Source organism: Ornithorhynchus anatinus, chromosome 21 (genome assembly GCF_004115215.2).
Source record: "Ornithorhynchus anatinus isolate Pmale09 chromosome 21, mOrnAna1.pri.v4, whole genome shotgun sequence".
Lineage (NCBI taxonomy): Eukaryota > Metazoa > Chordata > Mammalia > Monotremata > Ornithorhynchidae > Ornithorhynchus > Ornithorhynchus anatinus.
Window position 1 is genome coordinate 13487971 of NC_041748.1, and position 22379 is coordinate 13510349.

Genomic DNA, 22379 nt, shown 5'->3' on the forward strand with positions numbered 1-22379 from the left:
GAGGGGGAGGAACATGGGGTCTGAGGAGAGAACAATTGGTGGAGGTAAGGGGCATGGGCGTTCACGAGGGAAGAAAAGTAGTTTGGCTTGGAAGAGGAGAGTTAAGGCAGGAAATGATAAATTTGAAATGAATAAGGTTGGTTTGGTGCTTGGACCTTCGCCAGCAGCGCTCAGCAACTTGAATATAAGAACGAAGGAGGCGGACAGAGGAAGAGACCCAGGGCTGTGGGTTAGTGGAGCTAGAGTGGCGGAGGGAAGGGGGGTAAAACGCTACAGGCCTCAGAGTCAGAAGGACCTGGGTTCTAATTCTGACTCTGCCACTTGTTTGCTGTGTAACCCTGGGCAAGTCACTTAACTTCTCCATGCCTCCTTTACCTCATCGGTAAAATGGGGATTAAGACTCTGAGCCCCATATGGGACATGGGCTGTGTCCAACCCAATTAGGTCCTATCTACCCCAGTACTTAGAACTTAGTACTTAGTAAGCACCTAACAAATACCATGTAAAGAAAAAAAAAAAGAAAGGCATCTTAGCAGAACTAGGTAAGATCAAAACCCTCTCTCCAATTATTCTGCTCCTCGAGCTAACAGGCTTCAGTAAGGTTTTTATTCCTAATCAGGCAGCTCCCTCTAAACAAACTCCCCTGAGAAGCAGCATGGCATAGTGAGAAGCAGGATACAGTACCGGCCTCCAAGTCAGAGCATCATGGGTTCTAATCCCGTCTCTGCCACGTGTCTGCTGTGTGACTGTGGGCAAGTCACTTCACTTCTCTGTCCCTCGGTTACCTCATCTGTAACACGAGGATTGAGACTGAGAACTCCACGTGGGACAGCGGCGGTGTCCAACCCAATTTGCTTGTATCCACCCCAGCACTTAGTGGCTGGCACATAATGAGCACTTAACAAATACCATAATTATTATAATTATTATTACTGAGCAACCCTGAGTCATAAGCATTGTGGCTTAGTGAACATGGGCCTGGGAGTTAGAAGGATCTAGGTTCTAATCCTGGCTCTGTCACTTGTCTGTTTTGTGACCCTGGATAAATCACTTCACTTCTCTGGGCCTCAATCACTTCATCTGTAAAATGGGGATTAAGACTGAGCCCATGTGGGATATGGAATGTGGCCAACTTAATTTGCTTGAGCCTATCCCAGTGTTTAGTACAGTGACTGGCACATAGTAAGTGCTTAACAGATACCTGTAAAAACAAAAAATCGAAAAAAAGCTATTCAGACTTTTAATGAAAACCTCCCACTCATTAACATGCTGGATGAGAAAACATTTCATATATATGGTTGAAAAAATATAAGAATTAGAACTTGATCCTGAATATGAATTGACTTTCACCATGCTTTCTTCTGCCAACTCAAATATAATGAATTGTATTTCATAATTTTCCAGTTGTACAGTTCCTCTACCTTTCTGTAGGAACACTAGCACTCTGTTCCTTGACATCTGTAAATGCTTCCAATTTAGCAATTCTGCATTTTTATGGTATTTATTAAGTGCTTACTATGTGCCAGGCACTGTATTAAACACTGGAGTAGATACAAGCTGATCAGCTTGGACACAATCCATTTCCTACATGGGGCTCAGAGTCTTAATCCCCAACTTTCAGATGAGGGAACAGGCACAGAGAAGTGAAGTGACTTGCCTGAGGTCAATCAGCAGACAAGTGGTGGAGCCAGAATTAGAACCCAGGTCCTTCTGAGTCTATGTTTTATCCACTTGACCATGCTGCTTCTCTTGGAAGGATATTGCCTTTGATGGTGTTCTTTCAATTTCTGGTCCTAATTCCACTCTTCCCATTTCACACTTCTAAACCTGCTCAGGTCTGGAACCTTGGTTATGGAAAAGGTTGAGCAGAATGCCAGCTCATATAAGACACACCTCCATAGACTATATACTCAACCTCTAAATTGCAAACTCGCTGTGGGTAGGCAGCGCTTCTACCAAATCTATTCTGCTCTTCCAAGTGCTTAGTATAGTGCTCTGCACAAAGCGCTAAAATACAACTGATTGATTGATTAAGGAGTGTTTGTTTGTGGGCTAATAATGACACTAATAATGATGGGGGTGATAGTATAGGGGTACCCATACAGTGAGTACATTGCCTGGCACATAGTAAGCGCTTAACAAATACCGAATACCATAATTATTATTACTCAGTAATTTCTGCACACTGCTGTATTCCATTGGGCTATTGCCTGTGGTCTTTTTTAAATGATACTTTTTTATGGTATTTATTAAGCACTTAACTATGTGTCAAACACTGTTCTAAGCACTGGGGCAGATACAGGTTAATTAGGTTGAACTCAGTCCCTGACCCACTTAGGTTTTACAGTCACAATTGGAGGGAGAAGGATTTAATACCCATTTTACAGATGAACTAACTGAAACACGGAGAAGTTGTGATTTGCCCAAGGTCGCACAGCAAACAAGTGGCAGAACTGGGATCAGAATGCAGATCCTTTGAATCCCAGGCCTCTTTTCTTTCCTCTAGGTCACACTGTTTTTTATGTCTCTTCTTCATTCATTCATATAATCATACTTGAGTGTTTACTCTGTCCTGAACACTGTATTAAGCTCTTGGGGAAGTACAATACAACAAGAAAGGGACACATTCTCTGCCCACAAGGAGCTTGCAGTCTAAAGGTAGGAAGGTAGACATCAATACAAATAAATTACAGATATTTACATAAATGCTGTGGGGCTGGGAGGGGAGAAGAACAAAGGAAGCAAGTCAGGGCAACGCAGAAGGGAGTGGGAGATGAAGAAAAGTGGGGCTTAGTTTGGGAAGGCCTCTTGGAGGAGATATGCCTCAATAAGGCTTTGAAAGGGGGGTAGAGTAATTATCTGTCGGATTTGAGGAGGGAGGGCATTCCAGAACAGAGGCAGGATGTGAGCAAGGGGTCAGCGGCGAATTAGGAGAGATGGAGGCACAGCCAGAAGGTTACCATTAGAGAGTGAAGTGTGTGGCTGGGTTAGAGTTAGAGAGTAGCGAGGTGAGGTAGAAGGGGACAAGGTGGTGGACTGCTTTAAAGCCAGTTGTGAGGCATTTTTGTTTGACGTCGAGGTTCATGGGCAACCACTAGAGGTTTTTGAGGAGTGTGGTGACATGTCCTGAGTGTTTCTGTAGAAAAGTGATCCGGGCAGCAGAATAAAGTATGGACTAGAGTAGGAAGAGGCAGGAGGCTGGGAGGTCAGCAAGGAGGCTGAGACAATAATCAAGGCGGGAGAGAATAAGAGATTAGATTAACATGGTAGCAGTTTGGATGGAGAGGAAAGGGTGGACTTTAGTGATAATAATAACTATGGCATTTGTTAAGCACTTACTAAGTGCTACACACTATTTTAAGCACTGGGGTAGATACAGGGTAATCAGTCCCTGTCCCACATGGGGCTTAAAGTCTTAATCCCCATTTTACTGATAAGGTAAATGAGGCACAGAGAAGTTAAGTGACTTGCCCAAGGTCACACAGCAGACAAGTGGCAGAGTCAAGATCAGAACCCATGACTTTCTGACTCCCAGAATTGTGTTCTATCCATTACACCATGCTGCTGTAAGGATTTAGTGATGGAGTGAATATGTGGGTTAAATGAGAGGAGTCAAGGATAAATACCAAGGTTACGGGCTTGTGAGACAGGAAGGACAGTGGTGAGGTCTACAGTGATGGGTAAGTCAGGGGGAGATCAGGGTTTGGTAGGGAAGATAAGGAGCTCTGTTTTGAACACGTTAAGCTTGAGGTGACAGGAGGACAACCAAGTAAAGATGTCTTGAAGGCAAGAGGTAATGTGAGGCTGCAGAGAGGAGAGATCTGATCTGTAACTACCCGAGGGCTTGTCATATAGAAAGTACGTAACAAATACCACCATTAATATTATTAATCCTTAAATTCAGTTCTGAACACACAAACAAGGATAGCACAACAAGCAGAGTGACATTCTGATATGCCATTCTGACATACCATTCCCCAGATGTAGCTGAACATTATTTGGGTGGGGTTTTTTGGGTTTTTTGGGTTTTTTCCTATTAGAAACAAATAAAAGCACTTCCTCATTTCCTGGTGCTCAAATCTGCTATTTATTCATTCAGAGGCCATAAAATGAATGCAGGAACTCAAAAAGGTTCATTAGAAATTCAATTCCTGCCAAGTCGAGGGTCCTTAGCTTGCCTAAGGGCAAACTCTGTCTGTTCAGTTTCCTCTCCCAGGGAACAGACAGGTTTCAGAGCTCTGGCATCCGGGTGAAATGGGATTGCAGCAGGCTTCTGCCTCCCAGGGGGCTCCAATTTACCCTTTTTGATGTTTCTTGTCAGTCAGTCAGTCAATTGTATTTATCGAGCTTTTACTTTGTACAGAGAACTGTACTAATCTCTTGGGAGAATACAATATAACATTATAACAGACACATTCCCTGCCTATGACGAGCTTACAGTCTAGAGGGGGAGACAGACATTTATATAAAATACATATTGGTCATTAGTTGGAATTAGGGCTAAGGTGTGGATGACAGTATAGAGTCCCCATTGGGCAAATAGGAAGTTCATCGTTCATCCTAGAAAAGAGACCACCAGGCACTTTGGGGCAATAGGAGCTCTTTACAGGTTTTGGGATTTCTGATTGGGTATCTTTCCTGAACCAGGCAGACCCTAGATTTGTCACTTTTCCACCAGAAAAGAACAGGGGTTGGCAACTAATGGGCTTGTAAGTCATGATTGGCTCTTTATTTTATTTTTCTACGGTATTTGTTAAGGACTTACTATGTGCCAGGTACTGATCTAAGTGCTGGGGTAGTTACAAGGTAATCGGGTGGGACACAGTCCATGTCCCACATGGGGATCACAGTCTCAATCCCCATTTTCCAGATGTGGTACCTGAGGCACAGAGCAGTGAAGTGAGTTGCCTGAGGTCACCCAGCAGACAAGTGGTGGAGCTGGGATTAGAACCCAGGTCCTTCTAACTTCTAGGCCTGAGTTCTATTCCCCAGGCCATGCTGCTCTTCTTAACCAGTCATATCTGTGTGACCTTGGGCAAATCACTTGACTTCTTTGGATCTCAGTTTCCTCATCTGTAAAAGGAGGATTCATTACGGGTAGTTCTTCTTAGATGGTGAGCCCCATTTGGAACAGGTACTATGTCCAATCTAAATAGTTTGTGTCTACTCCAGTGCTTAGTACAGTGTTTGGCACATAGTAAGCGCTTAACAAACGCCTTTATTATTATTATCTGCCTCCCCCCGCCCCGCCTTGCTTGCTGTTTGCCTGTTGCCGCTCGGCATAATAGTGGCCCTGCCATGTGAACCGCAGCAAGAACGATTCCCGTGCCAGGGCCTGGAAAGGAGGAAGCTTTGCTCATAACGTGTGCCAGGTCTGGAGCAGCTGAGTTACACTGCAGCGGAGCAAGAGGGGAGGCGGGTGTGGAAGCAAGGTGTCAGTTGAGCAGGCAGGTAAATTTTCTCACCTTCCTTCTCTCTGCCCTCTCTGATCCTCGGGGACTTCAACATCCACATGGATGTACCCGGTGACTCCTCTGCCACCCGCCTGCTATCGCTCCTCGACTCTGCCAACCTCCTGCTCCACCACACCTCGTCCACTCATCAACTTGGTGACACCCTCGATCTCGTCATCTCCTACCGCTGCACTATCTCCTCCGTCACCAACTCTGAAATCCCTCTCTCGGACCATAACCTTTTCCCTGCCTCCTCTCTCACACTCTCTCCCCTTGCAAATCTGTATTACTCCCCCACAGAGACCTCTGCTCTCTTTATCCCATCCATCTCTCCAAAAACAACTCTCCCCACCTTGGCTCCCTATCCTCTCTTCTCACTTTCGATGATCAGGTTACCGCTCTCAACTCCACCCTCTCTACTCATCTCAACTCACATTCATTCTTTCAACCATATTTGTTGAGCGCTTACTGTGTGCAGAGCACTGCACTAAGCACTTGGGAGAGTATAGTACAATGATAAAGAGGCACATTCCCTGCTCACAATGAGCTTACAGTCTAGAAGGGTGTCAGATATTAATAGAAATAAATTAATTACAGCTAAGTACATAAGTGCTGTGGGGCGGGGAGAGGGGAGGAACAAAGGGAGTAAGTCCAGGCAATGCAGAAGAGAATGGAAGAATAGAAAAGAAGGGTTTAGTTTGGAAAGACTTCTCTGAGGAGATGCGCCCTCAATAAGACTTTGAAGCCGGGGAGAGTAACTGTCAGATTTGAGGAAGCGGGGGCATTCCAGGCTAGAGGCAGGACGAGGGCGAGGGGTCTGCAGTGAGACAGGCAATATCGAGGTACAATGAGAAGTATTCCACAAGGACCTTCCAGTCTACTGGGGGAGACAGATATTGAAATAAATTACTGGTAGGGGAAATATTAGATTGTAAGGTCGTTGTGGGCAGGGAACATGTCTGTTAATTCTGTTGTTTTGTGCTCTCTCAAGTGCTTAGTACAGTGTTCTGCATTTAATAAGTGCTCAGTAAATATGATTGATTGATAAGGATATTTACATAAGTGCTGTTACTACAATTAATTCCTTCCCATCTCCAGTTCTCCACCAGAGACCATTAGACTTGTCTTCATTCAACCATTTTAACCAGATACCTTAAGGTTATTTGCAGTGCAGCTGTACCTATGTGCTCTGTGGTAGAGACTAGAGGATACTTCAGAAAAATCGCTCTACTCTTATGGGATGACTGAAAAATGTGTATGAAAACTTTTTCACAGACTCCCACTTTGGAAGTTTTGTGTGAAATTTGCCATGAAGTTGTATTCACTTGCTTTTTTATGGTATTTGTTAAGTTCTTACTGCGCATCAGGCACCGTACTGAACACTGGGGTAGAAATGAGCAAATCAAGTTGGACACGGTCCTTGTCCCACATGGGGCTCACGGTCTTAATCCCCATTTTACAGATGTGGTAACTGGGGCCCTAAGAAGTGAAGTGACTTACCCAAGGTCACACAGCAGACAAATGGTGGAGCTGGGATTTGAACCGAAAGTCCATATGACTCCCGGGTCCGTGCTCTGTCCCCTAGACCATTCTGCTTCTAAACCTCTTTGTGGCACAAATTTGGAGATATTTTTGAAAGTGTAGTTGTCCTTTGTAGTGAAAGTATGACTCAAAACTGATGCAGAACTCACAGTCCCAACCACCCCCACGTGCATGTGGAATTTGTCCTTTATGTTGGTTTCCTTGTTATTTGCAGGGCCTGGTCTTTCTGTTTTGCCTTTTTCATAATTGTAGTAGCCATAACAGTTTTAATGCAAACCCACTGGGTGCAGTGCACGTTTTGAAGTGCTTGGGAAAGTTCAGCAGAAGTAAAGGAAACATTCCCTGCCTTTAGTAAGCTTCGCTATCTACTTGCATTTGCGATTGGATAAAATTGCCTGACAAAAGTACATTTTTTCACGGTCTACCAGTTTCAAGCATACTGCACATTGATCAGGAAACACAAATGAGCAATTTAATAAATTGTTTTACATCTCAACCCATTTAAATTGACTTCCGCATTCTGGGCAAAACAGAACTGAAATACATCTAGACTTTAAGCTCACTGTGGGAAGGAACTGTGTCTGCTGACTTTGTTATATTGTACTTTAAGAAGGTGCTTAGTTCAGTGCTCTGCACCTTTAAGTGCTCAATTAATACCATTGGCTGATTGATTGCACAAAGGTTCCCTGGCTATTTTGGCATTTTCAGCAGTCACTCAATCAATGGTATTTATTGAGCAATTACTGTGTACAGAGCACTGTACTAGGCCCATGGAAAAGTTCAATACAATAGAGTCAATAGACATGATTCCTACCCACAGTGAGTTTACAGTCACCGGCTGGTTACTTTAGATCATAATAATAATCAGGCTGCCTTGGCAAAATTCAATTTGTGCAAAAGCACAACTCTGAAAAGATGCCCGTTTTAGACTATTAGTCACATAGTTTCTAGTTTCCTTCATTTAAAGTCAGTTGATTTTTTTCCATTAATCTTGGGTGAACATTCAGTCTGCACTTAAACGTGTGCAGAGTACTGTACCAAGTGCTTGGGAGAGTAAAATATAACAATAAAGGCACATTCCCTGCCCACAACAAGCTTGTAGTCTAGAGGGGGAGACAGTCATTAGTATAAATAATTGAAATTCCAGATATGTTATATCCACTAGCCCACTCTAGAGGAATTGTCAGCCTAGGTATCATCTTAGCCTAGATATCCTGCACTTGAATCTGTGACCTTTGTGCTTTTGTGCTTTTCACCCCACCCTCAACCCCACAGCACTTATCAATAGATCATATTTATTGAGCACTTACCGTGTGCAGAGCACTGTACTAAGCTCTTGGGAGAGGACAACACAACAACATGACACACATTCCCTGCCCAAAATGAGCTTACAGTCTAAAGGGAATATCTATGGATATACATTCCTACATATAAATGTAGATATGTATGTATATATATATATATATATATACATTTATGAATTACATCTGACAAATTATTTATGCTGTCTGTAGACTGTATGCTCGTTGTGGACAGGGAACATGCCTGCCACCTCTGTTGTGTTGCACTCTTCCTAGTGCTTAGTACAGTACTTTACACATAGTAAGCACTCAATAAATGCCATTGACAAAGATGATGATCATGAACATCCTCCATGTGCACGTGTGTCCCTTAGTTTCCCTTAAAAAAAGGAAGGGTAAACACTGGCCAATATCATTTATATATTCCAAATCCCTAACTTGAATTGAATGCACATTTTTCCCTTATATAATTCTGTAATCACCAAATAAAACCGCATAATTGGAAAAACACCAATGGGGGGAAGCAAGATTGAAATCCATGTGTTCTCAATTGCATGTGAGTGTGTCTGAGTTATGGGAAAAATAAAGAAAAACTCTTCTTAAATGAGATATGAACACATAAACTGCATGCACAACTCTTCATTTGAGAAAAAAAATTTGGTCTCATTTTAATTGGGTCCAAACTAATGAACCTGAGAGCCTCAAGATTAGAACCATGTGAAACTCAGGGGACCTGCAAAAGCATAGATTCTGGACCTGTTGGTTCTCCAAGCACAACACTGTGCTGCCCAAACCAAATGATAATAATAATAATAATGATGACTGTGGTATTTGTTAACCACTGACTACATACCAGGCACTATACTAAGCGCTGGGGTGGATACAAGCAAATCGGGTTGGACACAGCCCATGTCTTGCATGGGGCTCACGGTGTTAATCCCCATTTTACAGGTGAGGTAACTGAAACCCAGAGAAGTGAATTGACCTGCCCAAGGTCACACAGCACACAAGTGGCAGAGTTGGAATTAGAACCCAGATCCTGCTGATTCCCAGGCTTGTGCTCTACAGGCCATACTGCTTCATTCCTTTTTGTCCTTTGCTCTGACAAGTTTCATCTGCTTTCCAGCCTGGGGTATGAGCTGGGTATATTCATTCATTCATTCAATAGTATTTATTGAGCGCTTACTATGTGGAGCACTGTACTAAGCGCTTGGAATGTACAAACCGGGAACAGAGACAGTCCCTGCCCTTTGACGGACTTACAGTCTAATCGGGGGAGACGGACAGACAAGAACAATAGCAAAAAAGAGAATCAAGGGGATGAACATCTCATTAAAACAATAGCAAACAAATAGAATCAAGGTGATGTACATCTCATTAACAAAATAAATAGGGTAATTAAAATATATGCAGTTGAGCGGACGAGTACAGTGCTGAGGGGATGGGAAGGGGGATGGGGAGGAGCAGAGGGAAAGGGGAGAAAAGAGGGTTTAGCTGTGGAGAGGTAAAGGGGGTGGGTAGAGGGAGCAGAAGGAAAAGGGGAAGCTCAGTCTGGGAAGGTCTCTTGGAGGAGGTGAGCTTTAAGTAGGGTTTTGAAGAGGGGAAGAGAAGTAGTTTGGTGGAGGTGAGGAGGGAGGGCGTTCCAGGACCACAGGAGGAGGTGGCCAGGAGAATCGACGGCGGGATAGGTGAGAACGGGGGACGGTGAGGAGGTGGGCGGCAGAGGAGCGGAGCGTGCGGGGTGGGCAGTAGAAAGAGATAAGGGAGGAGAGGTAGGAGGGGCAAGGTGATGGAGAGCCTTGAAGCCTAGAGTGAGAAGTTTTTGTTTTGTGCGGAGGTTGATAGGCAACCACTGGAGGTTTTTAAGAAGGGGAGTGACAGGCCCAGAGTGTTTCTGCAGGAGGATGAGCCAGGCAGCGGAGTGAAGAATAGATTGCAGCGGGGAGAGAGAGGAGGGAGGGAGATCAGAGAGCAGGCTGACACAATAATCTAGCCGGGATATTACGAGAGCGTGTAACAGTAAGATAGCTGTTTGGGTGGAGAGGAAAGGGCAGATCTTGGCGATATTATAAAGGTATATGAATCCCATTCATCAAGCCAATTTGAGCAGTATCTGAATAGGTATTGACCGGGGTGATTATCACCACCAGGGAAAAGGGATGTGATTTAAGGACATTTTGGTTCCTTTAGGGGTGTTTTGACACCCAGTCATATATTAGAATGCAGATGAGTGAAAATGGGAACGGTACTCTGCTCTTCACAGAGACCACCCTCCCCACTCTCCCTCTAGCCTGCAAGCTTGTTGTAAGCAGGGAATGGTCTAGCAATTCTGTTTCACTGCACTCTCCCTAACACTTAGTACAGTGCTCTCCCACAATAAGCGCTCAATAAATATGATGACTGATTGACTGATCTTCCATATCCAGACCCAGCCCTTTCCCTACGTCTACTCTGCTTGTATCCATCGCAGCGCTTAGTACAATACCTGGCACATAGTAAGCACTTAACAAATACCACAGTTATCTAGAAACATCCTGGCTAAGACCAAGCAATGTTGGGAGGTTGGAGTGTAGTAAAGAAGAAGAGGCCCAGAAGACCCAGGTGGAAATAGACCACAATTAGACTTTGAGTAGTTGAGAATTATCATGATTCCTTTCCTTCTTATGGTGTGAAAAAGTATATACCCACAGTGTCAAGTAGCTTTTCTCTGTCTGTGCTGCCCCTCATAGCCTCCAACTCTGCCTCCCCACCGAACTCAATGCAACAGGCTATTTATGAAGTGCCTTTCAGAGTGCAAAACACTCTACTAAGTGCTTGGGAGAGAAATAAAGCACGTTTCCTCCCAAAAATGATTTACAATCTAATCAATCAGTCAATCAGTGGTATTTATTGAACACTTACTGTGTGCAGAGCACTGTACTAAGCACTTGGAAAGTACAATTCAGAAACAGACAATCCCTGCCCACAATGGGCTCACAGTTTAGAAGGGGGGAGTCAGGCAACAAAATAAGTAGACAGGCACTGCACTAAGCACTTGGGAGAATTCGGTACAATAGGGCCCATAGACACAATCTCTGCCCTCAGGGATCTTACAATAGATATGAAGCACAGACCATGACCTCCTCAAAACCAAGGAAAACTCTATTCTGTTTAATCGCTCAGCTTCCTCTGACCATATGAACCACTCCCTCCCCCTTGACATAATATCAGACTTTGATTTTGCCAACACAGTATTAACATAGAAGCAACATGGCCTATTGGAGAGTGCAAGAGCCTGGGAGTCAGAAGGAACTGGGTTCTAATCCTAGATCTACCACTTGTCTGCTGTGTGATCTTGGGCAAGTCACTTTACTCCTCTTTACCTTGGTTACCTCATTTGTATAATGAGGGTTAAGACCAAAAAAGCCCCATGTAAGGCAGGGACTTTGTCCAATCTGAATAGCTTGTACCTACCCCAGTGCTTAGGAAGGTGTCTGCCACAGAGTAAGCGCTTAAATACCATGCAAAAAAAAACCAAAACAAAACCCTCCAACGGCTTCTCACTTCCCTCCATTCATTCAATTCATTCAGTAGTATTTATTGAGTGCTTACTGTGTGCAAAGCACTGTACTAAGTGCTTGGAATTTACAATTCAGCAACAGATAGAGACAATCCCTGCCAATTGACAGGCCTACAGTCCAATCGGGGGAGACAGACGGACAAAAACAAGACAACTTATTCAGGATAAATAAAATCAAGGGGATATACACCTCATTAATAAAATAAATAGGGTAATAAAAATATATACAAATGAGCACAGTGCTGAGGGGAAGGGAGGGGGGAGGAGCAGAGGTAAAGGGGGAAAAGGGGGCTTAGCTGAGGGGAGGTGAAGGGGGGAAGCGGGAGGGAGTAGAGGGAGCAGAGGGAAAAGGGGAAGCTCAGTCTGGGAAGGCCTCTTGGAGGAGGGGAGCTCCCAGTAGGGCTTTGAAGAGGGGAAGAGAGTTAGTTTGGCGGAGGTGAGGAGGGAGGGCATTCCAGGACCGTGGGAGGATGTGGGCCAGGGGTCGATGGTGGGATAGGTGTGAACGGGGGACAGTGAGGAGGTGAGCAGCAGAGGAGTGGAGTGTACGAGGTGGGCAGTAGAAAGAGAGAAGGGAGGAGAGGTAGGAGGGGGCAAGGTGATGGAGAGCCTTGAAGCCTAGAGTGAGAAGTTTCTGTTTCATGTGGAGATTGATAGGCAATCACTGGAGGTTTTTAAGAAGGGGAGTGACATGCCCAGAGCATTTCTGCAGGAAGATGATCCGGGCAGCGGAATGAAGAATAGACTGGAGCGGGGAGAGACAGGAGGAAGGGAGATCAGAGAGAAGGCTGATACAGTAATCCAGCCGGGATATTACGAGAGCCTGTACCAGTAAAATAGCCGTTTGGGTGGAGAGGAAAGGGCAGATCTTGGCGATATAGTAAAGGTGAGACCGGCAGGCCTTGGTGACAGATTGGATGTGTGGGGTGAATGAGAGAGTTGAGTCAAGGATGACACCAAGGTTGCGGGCTTGAGAGACGGGAAGGATGGTCGTACCATCCACAGTGACAGGGAAGTCAGGAAGAGGACAGGGCTTGGGAGGGAAGATGAGGAGATCAGTTTTGGACATGTTGAGTTTTAGGTGGCGGGCAGACATCCAGTCGGAGATGTCCTGGAGGCAGGAGGAGATACGGGCCTGAAGGGAGGGGGGAGGACGGGCAGAGATGTAGATTTGTGTGTCATCTGCATAGAGATGAGAGTTGAAGCCGTGGGAGCGAATGAGTTTACCAAGGGAGTGAACGTAGATGGAGAACAGAAGGGGGCCAAGAACTGACCCTTGAGGAACCCCTACAGTTAGAGGATGGGAGGGGGAGGAGGAGCCCGCGAAGGAGACCGAGAATGAACAGTCAGAAAGATAAGAGGAGAACCGGGAGAGGACAGAGACCATGAAGCCAAGGTGAGATGAGGTGTGGAGGAGAAGGGGATGGTCTACAGTGTCAGAGGCAGCTGAGAGGTTGAGGAGGATTAGGATAGAGTAGGAGCCACTGGATTTGGCAAGAAGGAGGTCATGGGTGACCTTTGAGACAGCAGTCTCGTTAGAGTGGAGGGGACGGAAGCCAGATTGGAGGGGGTCCAGGAGAGAGTTGGAGTTGAGGAATTCAAGGCAGCGAGTGTGGACGACTCGTTCTAGGAGTTTGGAAAGGAAGGGAAGGAGGGAGATAGAGCGATAACTGGAAGGGGAAGTGGGTTCGAGAGAGGGTTTTTTTAGGATGGGGGAGACATGGGCATCATCAAGCCAAAGCCAAACTCCTTTTCAGTGGCCTAAAGCATTTCCACCAACTATCCCTGTCTTAAAGAACAGTCCTCTTTACATGCTTCTCCCACTCACTTTCTTGGTTCCTCTCAAGCCTACCTTCTTTTGCTCTTATCTTGTTTCGGGGACCCCTGTCTTCATCACCTCATTTGAGCTGTCCAAATGGATCCCCCTGCCACACAACCCCTGACCAATGCAACAGACTATAGCATCTCCTCCTTCAGAGGTCTTCTAAAATTCCGCCTCCCCAGCAAGTATTCTTTGATTAACTCCCAGAACTCTCTAATCCATATTCATTTATTTCCTCCCTTTTAGCACATCCACATGTATATTCATGATCGTCTGGACATTTAATTTTTTCTCAGTACCCCATTTTTAATTATTTTCATGTGTTTTTCCCATTAGAGTGTAAGCTGTTTAGGTGCAGGGAATGTGTGCCATGCCTGTTGGACTTTTCCAAGGACTTATTAAAGTATATCGCACCAGTGGGCACTCAATAAATAACTTTGCTCCTCCTCCACCACTTCCATTTCCTCCTCCACCTTCTCCTCCTCTTCCTACTTCTCCTACTACCACGACTTCACCAGAAATAACTGACCAAGTTCACACATCAAGCCTTGGGCAAAGAGTTTTTTCAACTGCTCTCTACCCCCAGGCCAAAGTTTGCACAGCCTATGAAAATGAGGTTGTTTAGAAAAGATGCAATAATTCATTCCGTGTTCATTATTTATGGCATTCTAATTGTTACCAAGAAACTCAAGGGGTAGTTCTCTCAAAATTTTCTCCTTTTATGGATCTAGGTATTACTTTAAAGTGCAAGCAAAAAATCCTTATGGTTATGGACCTGTCAGTTCTTCCGTCTTCTTCGTTACAGAATCAGGTATGACACTTTTACTCTTTTAGAGAACTGAATTGCTTAACAATTACCAGAAAAGAATTGATCACAAAATACTTCCTGCTCTCTGTGTCTGAGTGATATTGCTTCTAATTTTCCATTAAAACAATATATTACTGCAGAGCCCTTTACTTTATGGAAGCAGAATGACTTTTCATTTGCATTTCCTAGATAAACAAAAAGAGAATTTTGCAATGTATAGTTTCCAACAGTGTGGAATGAGTTTTAACACAACTGAAGGCTATGCTGTCAGTTCTAATCCTTGTCATTATGAATAGCTGAAGAATGCTAAAATGATCTGAGAGGAACCTAGTAAAATTTCTTTTTGAGTGGGGGAATAATCAGCCTGATTTCTTCAGTGCAATTGGTCTAGTTGACAGAAAATTTCATCTGAAAAGTAACTATTTTCTTCCAATTCATACTTTCAATTAGGGTGTGCTCCTACTGGTGTTTGATAGGCAGATAGGGTAGCGGAAACAGCAGTGGAAGACATTGAGGAGAAATGTAAACTTGCCAACCTAGAGACAGACATAACCCAAGCAGAGGTTTTTCACATTTTCAACTAATGATATAATTGTAAATCCACCATAGCAACTCTAGCATGGGAAGATGTTAAAACTGCATTGCATAAATAGCAATTTGAACCAAATCCCACATGACGACTCTTGGAAGAAATTTTGTCTGTACAATGGAGAGGCAGACAGAGTGCCTTTGCAATTTCCTTTGCACACTGTGTTAATGCATAGAATTTCATGGAATTTATTTACTTGATTATGGGAAAACCAAAAGGATTTTTCAGTTGTCTATGGAAGCAAACAGAGGGGCCTAACCAGGGACTTGCTCTAAGTGTTTTACTGGGAGAATGTATTTCTCAGGTTATTTGTGAGACATTTTAAAAAAAAAGTTTAAAAAGGTGATAATAATCTAGTACTTCGCCAGATGTCAATGGACAGGAGTCATGTACTCAATACTTAGTTAAGTGCCTGATATAAATCATAGCATTCGGTACAAAAACATGCTCCTGCTACTTATTTTGCCTACTTACCCATTACTTCACCTACTACCGAAATTTCAAGGGTAAATTGACAACTGGATGATTAATGTAACAGTTCAAATGTGGGAGGGTGGAGGGAAAGTTTGAACATTTTACTTAACGCTGATGAGAAGCAGCATGACCTAGTGGATGGAGCGTGGGCCTGGGAGTCAGAAGGTCATGGTTTCTAATCCCACTCTGCCAAGTATCTGCTGTGTGACCGTGGCCAAATCACTTCACCGCTCTGTACCTCAGTTACCTATCTGTAAAATAAAGATTAAGACTGTGAGCCCCATGTGGGACATGGACTGTGTCCAACCTGATTAGCTTTTATCTATCCTAGCACCTCAGCTGGCATGCAGTAAGTGACTAACATATACCAAAAAAAAAAGCTACAGGCAGAATTTTATGTTTTTGCCCTAAAGTGAGTAGAGATGCCAAGAGGAAATGCAGTTAAGTAGCCCAATAAATAAAGGGGTTCATTTTTTTCCATGGGGCTTGTTTAGTGGGGCTCAGAGGGCTGGGCCTTTTCAAAATGATCCCCAACATTAAGTAAATATTTGTCTTTAATTTGAAAACCTCTGGCCAGTTGGCTTGTCGAACAGATGGTGTCTCAAAAGGAGCATTTTCAGTTAATTACAGCAAGTGTACCCAAGAGTGTTTGATATAAAGCTGGTATCATGTGGGCTGACCATAATAATCCTTCAGTGGTATTTATTGATCACTCTATTGGGGTAAGGGTATTGATTTAGTCCCTGGTTCTTGTAAAATACTATGCTAAGTGGAGAAATGGGGAAGAGACCTGTTCTCTAAACCAGTCAGTGAGCCACTTAATAATCTTATAGCAATCTTTGCCAGGACAGGAATGCTGTCAGAGAACAACAGAAAATCTACATGGCTTATCAATTAATTTTAGGGAAATGGGTGAATAAAGAAAGAGCAATTCCTTAAGGAAAGCCTTTGAAGGTAAATACTAAGGAAGAATTTTGCCATTTCTGAAAGAAGCCTTTCCATCTTTTACTACTGAGTCAAGCAATTTGCAATCCCCAGAGTGGGTATAGTCATAATAATAATGTCAATAAGGCAAACTAGGAGATGCTTGAAGGAAATAAAACTCTTCGGGAAAATGAGGAGGAAGGTAAGACTATTCAACTAATTTTGGGTTTTGTTTTTTTGTCCTTTCAGATAATCCATTGCTCATTGTTCGGCCACCTGGTAAGTTTCACTTTTGCCTTGATACAGGGCTTCAGTGATAGAAATGAAGGATAGCCAATCTGAATCCTGCAGTTTTTCAGAGCTTTATGGGATGCTACTAGTGTAACTGATGAGCAGGGGTGAAAGGGATGAAATTAAGAAACGTTTCAAACCATAACTCCCATGCCATCTCTCAATCATAATTATTGAGCGCTTCCTGTATGCAGAGCACTCTACCAAGAGCTTGAGAGAGTACAATATGACATTATAGCTGTTGGTAGATACATCACACCCATTGTGTGGGACACACAGTGTGAAGTGATGATGTCTCCAATTAGACCAGAGTGGGAAAAACTGAGAAGCAACATTGCCTAGTGGCTAGAGCCCGGGCTAGGGAATCAGCAGGACCTGGTATCTAATGCTGACTCTGCCCGGGTCTGCTGTGTGACCTTGGGCAAGTCACTTCACTTCAAAAGGCCTCAGTTACCTCATCTGTAAAATGGGGATGAAGACCGGGCACCCCATATGGGACATGGACTCTGTCCAACCTGATTAGCTTGTCTCTACCCCAGTGCTTATACAGTGCCTGGCACATAGTACATGCTTAACAAGTACCATTAAAATAAACAACAAAAAATAAACTAAAAATGAAAAACACTTATCTAAATTTTAACATTTTGGAGGTCATTTATCTTTGCTGCTACATATATAAGGATATACAAGATCAATAACAGAACATATTTGAGTGTTTACTGTGTGCAGAACAATGTACTGAGCACTTGAGAGAGTTGGCTACAATAGAGTTGGCAGACATGTTTCCTGCCCACAATGAGCTTACCGTCTAGTGGAGGAGACAGACATTAAAATAAATAATTTATAAATTAATAAGAATTTGAACAAAAATGTTTATAGGTCAAAGAACAATACTGGCATCACTCGAGTCCATTAAAAAAAAATCCTTCAACACCCCTCGAGAAAAGACTGGGTCAAAACTATCAAAATGGGAATGTGATTCTAACGTAGACTTATAGATGTTGAAGCAATGTAATTACCTCCCAAACATCTCATTTTCCTCCTAAGCCCTATCTCCGAACGTGAAATCTGCGATCGAGCTCGGGTGTTTATTCTCTTGTTTTGTTCATCCAGGGGGTGAGCCCATCTGGATCCCATTCACTTTTAAGCATGATCCCAGCTACACCGAGTGCAGCGGCAAGCAGTATGTGAAGCGGACTTGGTACCGGAAGTTTGTCGGGGTTGTTCTCTGCAATTCTCTGAGGTACAAAATCTACCTCAGTGACACTCTGAAAGGTAGGTCTGTGGCATGCTCTGCCAGGGTTGTGGACTTAGGGCAGAGCTTGGGCTTGACAGATATCAGAATAGCCCGTTCCAGGTCAGGGCTGTTGGCTATTTCCTTGGACTTGAATTCTGACACGAGTTAGAAATCTTCAATTCCCCAACAATCAATCATATTTATTGAGAACTTATTATGTTCACAGCATTGTTCGAAATGCTTGGGAGAGGATGATGCAACAGAATTGGTAGACATGTCCCCTGCCCACAGTGAGCTTTATCTAGATGGGGAGACAGACAATAATTTAAATAAATTATGGAGATGTACATAACTGATATGGAGCTGAGTGGAGGGGTGAATAAGGGGAGCAAATCAGGGTGACACAGAGGGAGTGGGAGAAAAGGAAAAGGGGGTTTAGTCAGGGAAGGTCTCTTGCAGAAATTGTTCCTTTGATAAGATTTTGACGATGGGGAGTGTAATTATCTGTCAGAGATGAAGAGGGAGGGTGTTGCAAGTCAGAGGTAGAATGTGGGTGAGAGGTTGGTGGCAAGATAGACAAGATAGATGCAGGTTTAAGTGTAGTCTGATGAGTTTAGCACAAGTTCAGATTTATATATTATGCTTTTTAGTTCTGTGTTGGAAGTAAACCCAAATTATAATAAGTAAAAAGCAAAACCCACATTCATTTTCCAACTATGATATTGTCCAAAATTCATGGAGGTAGCCAGAGGACCAAAAAGTTCAAAGGTCATCCTTTCTGATCAATGCACCATTTCCTATACCTTTCCTTTGCCTCCCTCTTTGGGAAATAAAAAAACCTCTTCCATAAAAACCAATAAATCATACTTGGTGAGCACTTACTTGTGTGCAGAGCACTGTACTAAGTGCCTGGGGTGAGTACAACAGAACAGAATTGGTAGACATTTCCTGCCCACAAGGAGCTTACTTTAGAAAAAACTATGGATGTCTCTCAGCAAACTCTGAACTCATACGAGTATCTGATACATTCCCTTCAAGGTACATTCTACAGCATTGGAGACAGTTGGGGGAGAGGTGAAGATCACTGCCAGTTTGTGGATTCGCATTTGGATGGAAGAACGGGACCTCAGAACTATATAGAAACCCTGCCTACTATTCAAGGTAAAAAGAGTCCATGAAATAATGGGTGAGGCACTGAACCCCACTCTCCTCTCCTCCATCCCGCCAACACACACACCTATTGTCTCAGTACTGTCTTCACAAGCAACATATTGTGAACCGTGTGACAGTGGAGTCTGAATTGGTGGTGAAATTCTGCAGAAATCTGTGTAATTTGATGTTGGCAGGAACTGCCCTCATGAGGTTTCCTTTGTCCAGAGGGGTTAAGTCTGCACTACCCCTTGGGTAACTCAGTGAAAAATGTGCTCAGGGCTTCCCCAAACTGAAAGCTTCATGAAGAGCCAGGAGGGAATCTGCCACATGATTTGCATAGGATAAAACACTAAATACATGGCATGGAATGACCTGGTTGAGGTCATCAAATTAAAGCATGACATTTCCAAAAAGGTTCTTCATCGGTCATATGTCAGGAAGACTAAAGGTTACATCTGCACTTCCCCTTGAGGAACTCAGTGAAAAATGTCTTTAGGCCTTCCCACATCATAATTTTCATGAAGAGCCAGGAGAGTATCTGCCACAAGGTTTGCTCAGGATAGAACACTAAATAAGTGACATGCAGTGACCAGGTTTAGGTCATCAAATTAAAGTAATACACTTCCAAAAAGAAGTGTTCTTTATCGGCCATATGTCAGCAAGACTAAAGGTGTTATGGCCCGTTTTGAATAGATGCCCAGTTGGGGGGGGGGGCGGGCGATAAAGATATTGCTTTGCAATACATAATTCATCTGAGACACTGACACTTTAGAATCCCTCTGACCTCCTCTTGGAAAAGCCACCTTAAATTACTAGGCTGCATGGCTTAGTGGATAGAGCACAGGCCTGGGAGTCAAGAAGGACCTGGGTTCTAATCCTGACTCAGCCACATGTCTGTCGTGTGACCTTGGACAGGTCAATGCACTTCTGTGGGCCTCAGTAACCTTATCTGTAAAATGGGATTTAAGACCGTGAGTCCCATGGGGCTAGAAAAATGTTTGATACCTGACCACAGGTGCAGTGGAGTTAACTTACTGAAAAAGATTCCTCAAACAAGAAGCTACTCCCTAATAGAAATTGGGCCCCTTTGGAAGTTACATTATTACTGACACATGTCTGGACTTCAGTTTGCCGGAACGGACTAGTGGCTGGACAGTGTAGTGAAGGGAGAAACAGCATGGTCTCCCTGCCTGTGAGTTAAAAGGTCTTGGGTTTTAATCCCTGCTCTGCCACTTTTCTGCTGGGTGACCTAGGGCAAGTCACTTAACTTCTCTGTGCCTCAGTTCCCTCATCTGTAAAATGGGGTTAAGACTGTAAGCCCCATATGGGACAGGGATTGTGTCCAACCCAATTACCTTGTATCTGCCCCACTGCTAAGAACAGTGCCTGGCGCACAGTAAGTGCTAAACAAATACCATTATTATTATAATAATTATAAGCAACTTCTAGTAGTATCCAGTTTCTAAACAGGCCATCCCGAGACTCAATTCTAGCCAGAGAAGAGCCAGACTGGTCAGTCACCTCACATTTGTGACTTCTGAGTGTTTTCCTTTTGGTATCCCCTTACCTTGACCCAGAACAGTATCATGCCCCCTTTAACCTTTACAGAAATCTGGGTGCTCTGGTAAGGGCAGCAGAAAGGAAGTTGAATGGAAAGGTATCCAAGATCTCTGCAATGGAAATACCACTGCAGCAGAGATTTAGCACTAGAATTTTAGCCTTGTGCTGGCATACAGTCAATCCATAAATATTTATTGGGCACTTACTGCATGCAGAGCACTGTACTAAGCATTTGGGAGAGCATCACTGATGATGATGATGATGACTGATGAAAGAGGTTCACCAAACCTTCCAGATTCCCAGTCAGTCGTCTGGCATATTTCTTGAGAGTTTACTGGGTGCAGAGCACTGTACTAAGCTCTTGGGAGAGTAAAATAACACAATGCAACAGATGCATTCCCTGCCCACAATGAACTACTTCTATGGGAGCTGGATTTTTACACACTGTATTGGCAGTCTTCTCTGGGAAGCCACATGCATCAAAATTCTTGTTTTCTATATAAAATATGACCATTTTTTTCTGTCCCGTTCTCCCCTCTTGCCCACATCAGGTTACCACCGTCAGTATCGTCAAGAACCCGTGGGATTCGGACACATCGGTTTCGGGACATCGTATTACTACGTAGGCTGGTATGAATGTGGTGTCCCCATTCCTGGAAAATGGTGACCAGGTGACTCTCAGCCTACAAGTCTACCACAGGGCCCAACCCAATCAGATCCTTGAAATAAATTTCACCCCAGGGGGGCTGGGAGCAGCTGGTTTGGGGAAAGGAATCAAGTAAAACTTCATCAGAGACCTTCCTAATCACAGCTGCTCAAGAGATCTTCAGCCAAAATTCCCTACATTTCTGTCATCTTCAATCTGAGCTGCTGTTTTATTTGGTTGCTTTGGGAGCACCAACAGCATTCAAGTTAGATGTGCGGCTTTTCTTCCCTGGGTTCTCAAAAATAAACGCACAGAAATAAGCAGCTGCAATGGATCCAATCTTGGCTCCAAGGAACTTTCTAACTCTATTAGTCCCAAAATGTGGAAGTCATACAAAACATGCAAGTTCCCTATATTTTGCAAGAACAACCTAAGCATGCTCTAATTGCTTCAATGAACGCTAATCAGTTTCCATCATTGTTGATGGACTCCGCTGTACTTGGCAAAGACTCTTTTTTTAGGTTTCATATTTTTTTCTATGCAACATTGCTGAGCTACTAAAAACTACCACCAAAGGCAAATGTATTCTACTTAGGACTCGCCCGCCGCTGGATCAAATACACCAAATCATGTCATGTAAATTCACATGTTTTATATGTATATGTCCGCAAGAACATTATTTAGAATCGCTAAGGTTTATCTCGTATCTAGATAAGTGTGTCGAAGGTTTTTCAGTACCAGGTGCTGTTTGCAGATCTTTTTATTTTTCTGTGGAACATGTACTATGCACAATACACTAACTGTGGAAAGGATGGTGTTCTCTTTTGTGACTGTTGTTCAACTGTGGAAAAGGTGATGATGCTGACATTCTACTCACGATAAAGATGTGCTAGGCTTCATGCAAACCGAGGATCTTGATATTTTCTAAACCCAATATCTCCTTCTGGAGATGAAAATTACATCTTTCTCTCCCAAGCACTTAGTACAGTGCTCTACACATAGTAAGCACTTAATAAATATG

The 22379-nt window shown here is 43.6% G+C and overlaps 1 protein-coding gene across 2 annotated transcripts in view; it reads left to right on the forward strand.

Annotated features, from left to right (window-relative positions):
- The window catches only part of FNDC1 (fibronectin type III domain containing 1), a 111446-nt gene extending 89276 nt beyond the window's left edge, over nucleotides 1–22170 (forward strand). For both annotated transcript variants that reach the window (XM_029049128.2, XM_029049129.2), the window contains 5 exons: nucleotides 14409–14488; nucleotides 16722–16751; nucleotides 17877–18038; nucleotides 19039–19161; nucleotides 21264–22170. In XM_029049128.2, the coding sequence (XP_028904961.1) occupies nucleotides 14409–14488; nucleotides 16722–16751; nucleotides 17877–18038; nucleotides 19039–19161; nucleotides 21264–21379 (511 nt within the window). In that variant the 3' untranslated portion in view covers nucleotides 21380–22170. The remainder of the gene's footprint in view (nucleotides 1–14408; nucleotides 14489–16721; nucleotides 16752–17876; nucleotides 18039–19038; nucleotides 19162–21263) is intronic.
- Nucleotides 22171–22379: the final 209 nt, after the last annotated feature.